Source organism: Sphaeroforma arctica (assembly GCF_001186125.1).
Source record: "Sphaeroforma arctica JP610 unplaced genomic scaffold supercont1.203, whole genome shotgun sequence".
NCBI classification, from domain to species: Eukaryota; class Ichthyosporea; order Ichthyophonida; genus Sphaeroforma; species Sphaeroforma arctica.
Window position 1 is genome coordinate 49,058 of NW_014040355.1, and position 5,546 is coordinate 54,603.

A 5,546-nucleotide genomic window follows, 5' to 3' on the forward strand; every position below is an offset into this window, starting at 1 on the left:
ACACACACACACATTATTATTATTAGTATATATATATAGTATAACAACATATATATATATATATATATATATATATATATATATATCGATTAAACATATTACATATGCGAACCTACACGAAAGCGATACTCGCCATAGATATACGTGCACAATTGCCTTCATGCACTATGTGCATGCCATCGGATTTCACATTTCTGCCCACATTTACTTGCTTATTCTGGATGTGTGTCCGGCAATACTGCTATATATGTCTTCCGCATATGTCCACTGTAATAAACCGCCTCTTTGTGCCGTCTGTCTTTGTAGGATCAAGCATCTCCGCTTCACATCGCAGCGGCGTTTGCACAGCCGGAGATGATGAAGCTTTTATTAGACCACAAAGCAGATGTCAACATTCCTGGCCAGGTAAGGGAGTTACTTATATACTTGTATATCAGTTTATTTGTATATTTATATACTTATATATTGGTGTATTCATATATTGTAGTACCGCATAGGCTTGGTATGGGCGTGTGCGGAAGTCATACTACACCGTCCCATCAACCTCAGTCTGCGGCTGTGCGCGCAGAGTGCTTTAAGGCCAAGCTCTGGATGTAGTACGCGTTAGGATATGTACAGATGGTTCTACACAGAGATATACCATAGTGGCTACAGGCAAGATTGGGTATGCATACACTCGTGCTCTCCCGCTGGGTGGAGTTGGGTGCACCTACGCTATACATCTGAATACGTAAAGTAGTTTAGTACTGCGGTATCAGTGGCGGGGTAATTTATTATTGCACTGTATAGGGATTGGCTGCGAAGACTAATTTCCAGCATTCACTCATGGCCGATATGTAGAGATGTACGTGGTGTATAGCATACGTCATTAGAAGGTGTACATATACGTTCCATCCTAAGGTGTATTAGCAATTCATATTATATACATCTACCTACTTTTTAAGGTGTTTTTCTAATTCATAGTGTTCATAATGTATACATGTACCTTACTTCATTAGTAATTCATAATATATATATATACCTTCCTTTTTAAGGTGTATTTGTAACCCATAATATATACTTGCCTACTTCTTAAGGTGTATTAGTCATTATAATGTTCATAATGTATACTCATATCTTCCTTCGTATGGTGTATTCGTAATTCATAATTTGTACATTTACCTTCCTTCCTAAAATGTAAAGTATTTTATTTTATATGCATGTAAAATTAATTCTTTATATATACATGTAAACGTAATTCAGTATATATACATGTAAAAGTGATTTACTATATGTACATGTAAACGTAATTCATTATACATACATGTAAACGTAATTCATTATAAGTGCATGTAAGCGTTATTCATTATATATACATGTGAAAGTAATTCATTATATATACATGTAAAAGTACTTCATTGTATATGTATGTGAAAGTAGTTCAATATACATACATGTAAAAGTAGTTCATTATATACATGTAAAAGTAATTTATTATATACATTATTGTCTTCGCAATGCAGAGAAACTGGACGGCCCTTCACGACGCGGCCTTTGGGGGCGCTACCAACGTCATCGAACTACTACTACAGGCAGGGGCAGACATCAACTCAAGGAATCTGGTAGGTAAACGGGGGTGTTATTAGGGGTCTTGTAGGTAGACGGGGGTGTTGTTAGGGATCTTGTAGGTAGACCGGGGTCTTGTTGGAAATTTAGTGGGTAAACATGTTGTTAGGAATTTGGTAGGTTAAAGAGGGCATTGCAAGGAATTTGGTAGATAAACAAGGGTATTGCGAAGTTTTTACCAGGCCTTATGTATGCTTTGTGATGTGTATGGACCAACACAGAGCGGTATAAGCGCGATGGAAGTGTGCATTGCTGTATGTACACAGACATACACACATGGATGTGTTGTAGGTGGAAGCAAATACGAAGCTGTATGTAGTGGAGCGTAGGAGGGTTATACAGTGCTCGTGGCGGAATGTACATATGTGACTCTCACACACGCATACGAGCACGGAGGGATTGATGAGTGTATATCTATGTCTAAACAAACATGGAATCCGGTATTCATGACACTCTTATGCCCTTGTCTGTATCAAAAGTGCAATCATTGACTGTACTGTACATTCGCCTCTACGATACACACACACCCCCCACACAGCTACACCTCTATCGAATACAATGGTATCCATGCTACACATGTCCTTATAGCCAATACACTCACATCACTCTACCACTCCCGAATACATTCATAGCCATCGGAGGGCTATACATCTCTGACAATTCCCTATTGTCGGTACTCATATACTCGCATCAGTACTACCACCGGTCGGTCTATACGAGACTCTCATCACAACACATCCGTTCCTATACCGAACACACTCACCACAGGGCAAAGACACACCTCTACACAGTGCAGTGGCCCAGGATATGGTGGAGGCTGCTAACCTGCTGCTGACGTCTGGTGCCTGTCCACACCTGCGTAACTGGGTACGTACGCATGTATTTCCTTGTAATTGTTTAGTTGTTCATAATTTCCTTTATATGGACAGCTTTACCTACCTCTGTGCAACTGGGTACGTATGTGCGGGCTGTATTGCTTAGCTAGGGGTGTTTATGTTATTCTTGACTGCGCAAGTGTGTTGTCCATGGTGCCCATGTAATGTGTCATGTATTTTTTGTGCTCTATGTATGCTGTATTCGTTTATCTGTTCATGTATGTCCTTTTGTGGACAGGTTTACCTACCGCTGTGCAGCTGAGTGTGTTCATACGTCTTCTCTGATGTAGGTGTGTGTGTCATGTCTGGGGTTATTCATATGTCCATCACATCCGCAGGTACTCACCTACCAAATATTCACCTACACACATACTTGCCGAACACTTACCTGCACCCCTCACATCCGCAGGTGTTCATCTACCGAATTGCTTACCTACACACATACTTACCCACCCTTTACTACTTACCTACACCCCTCACATCCGCAGGTATTATCTACCGAATTGCTTACCTACACCCATACTTACCCACGCTCTACTACTTACCTACACCCATATTTACCCACGCTCTACTATTTACCTACACCCCTCACATCCGCAGGTATTCATCTACCGAATTGTTTACCTATACCCATACTTACCCACGCTCTACTACTTACCTACACCCCTCACATCCACAGGACAATATGAGACCGATTGATATCGTCAACACAAGAATTGCGCACTCGCGATCGGCCGCAGCGTATCTGCAGAACGAAGCTAGTGCGATTGAAAGGGAAAGGCAAAAACTCGCAGACCTCCAAGAGCAAGATCCAGAAGGTAACTGCTGCACGAGTATATAAACACCCGTGTATATGTTTTAGGGTTTAGGGTTCAGGACACATTTCTATCGTGTCCATATATTTGGGCGTGTCTAGACTGTCGCAGTACATAGTCAATCCCAACCAACAAACTATCCTAGCCACATATCAGGATAACCAACAAGCTATCCTAGCCATATAGCAAGCTAACCTAGCCATATATCAGGATGCTCGTTAGTGTGCTCGTTAGACAGAGCGAAATCTGTGTCGATCGCATTAATACATAGCACTGCTTCAACGTTTGCGCCTACGTGTGCTGGACAAATGGCCTACCTACCTCGTATGTGTACACACCATTCCACACCACCTTGAGGTGTGCGTTGACGCACCCGACCTTGTCACCATGGCACCCGAACTCACCGATCCACCCGAAAGGACACATCAAGTGCCAGAGCACACCACGCCCACCAGCGGATAAGATCAGACGACGATAGTCACACATACATTCATTCAATCCATACTGGACTGTACTATCTGAAAATAGTGAATGTTGACCGTTAGAGGTTTTACGCCGAGGTACCTGTAGTGTGGTGTATTGGTAGTTGCCTTGTGGTTCCTGTAGTGTGGTGTTTTGGTTGTTGCCTTGTGGTTCCTGTAGTGTGGTGTATTGGTAGTTGCCTTGTGGTACCTGTAGTGCGGTGTATTGGTAGTTGCCTTGTGGTACCTGTAGTGTGGTGTATTGGTAGTTGCCTTGTGCTGGCCACCCTAACGTCATACGTGGTATTACACTTCTACTACGCAGCCGATGTCCTCGACCTGCCCCAATTGCCACAGAACATTGACGAGCGAGTGGTAAAGCTTAACGCCACCATAGAACGCCTGCAAGAGTTCGCTGGGGTGTTGCAGAAGGCCATGGACACCGCACCCATACCACTCGATGAAGAGCTGGCTCTCTTGGACCTGGTATGTATGTATGTATGCATATATATTTATATATATATATATAAATATATTATATATGTGTGTGTGTGTGTATGTATATGTATGTATGTATGTTTGCATGTATATATATATACGTATGTATGTATGTATGCATATATATATATATATATATACATATATATATATATGTGTGTGTGTGTTTGTATGTATATGTATATGTATGTATGTATGTATGTATGTATATAGATATGTATGTATGTATGTGTGCACCTTACCTACTGGTAGGACCGGGGGTAATTTACGACAGCGTAGGTTATTTTTGCGACATCGCCGATGTAGAACTTTTGGCTTAAACCATACCAGTATATGTATATTCATCCCAGAGTAGACTTGCGCTCAACCCAGGGAGGACCTATCAATCGGATTTGCTCTGAAGTACCACTCATTATATGTGTTTGTTAATACTTCTCATTTTATGTGTTTGTTAATACTTCTCATTGTATGTGTTTGTTACTACTTCTCATTGTATTGTATGTGTTTGTTAATACTTCTCATTGTCTGTGTTTGTTAATACTTAAAACAGAGACTCAGACAACTCAAGGGATTGCAGTATAGACTGAATCTGCAAATGAAGTACAACTCCAGTCTGGCAGAGAAGCTGCGGTCAGTCGTAGCCCAGATGGGATGAACATATAAAAATAAATAAAAAGTCACAAGACATACAGACGTACGATTTGTATGCGTATATTCATGCATTGATGTATGATTTTTACATCAATACTATCAGCATCCAAGCCTCATGTATATATAAAACTTATTCAAGCAAAGACATGTATTTGTACAAGTATGAAAATTGATATACAAATCGTACAAATATATGAAACGTAGCATGGTAAAGATACACAAGAAACATTGAAAGAAAATAAAATATGAACGAAATTTGGTGGAGTGAATGTAATTGGCACCTTTTTGTTATTATTTACATTCTGCTGTTGATTTTATTAGGAGGCTATGATTCTACTATTACATAACAAATAAGACAGTAGTGAATGTAGTTGGCACCTTTTTATTATTATTTACATTCTGCTGTTGATTTTATTAGGAGGCTATGATTCTACTATTACCTAGGAAATAAGACAGTACTGAATATAGTTGGAACCTTCTTATTATTTTTTACATTCTGCTGTTGGTTTTATTAGGAGCTATGATGTTACTATTACCTAGGAAATTAGACAGTACTGAATGTAGTTGGCACTTTGTTACTATTATTTACATTCTGCTGTTGATTTTATAGGGAGGCTATGATTCTACTATTTTCTAACAAA

At 40.0% G+C, this 5,546-nt stretch overlaps 1 protein-coding gene across 1 annotated transcript in view; it reads left to right on the top strand.

The window, feature by feature from the left end:
* The window catches only part of SARC_03830 (hypothetical protein), a gene marked incomplete at both ends in the record, with an annotated part of 6,789 nt that extends 1,880 nt beyond the window's left edge, over nt 1-4,909 (top strand). Inside the window, 6 exons of the mRNA XM_014302363.1 lie at nt 307-405; nt 1,503-1,601; nt 2,374-2,472; nt 3,160-3,298; nt 4,082-4,242; nt 4,805-4,909. Coding sequence (XP_014157838.1) covers nt 307-405; nt 1,503-1,601; nt 2,374-2,472; nt 3,160-3,298; nt 4,082-4,242; nt 4,805-4,909 — 702 coding nt within the window. The remainder of the gene's footprint in view (nt 1-306; nt 406-1,502; nt 1,602-2,373; nt 2,473-3,159; nt 3,299-4,081; nt 4,243-4,804) is intronic.
* Nucleotides 4,910-5,546: the final 637 nt, after the last annotated feature.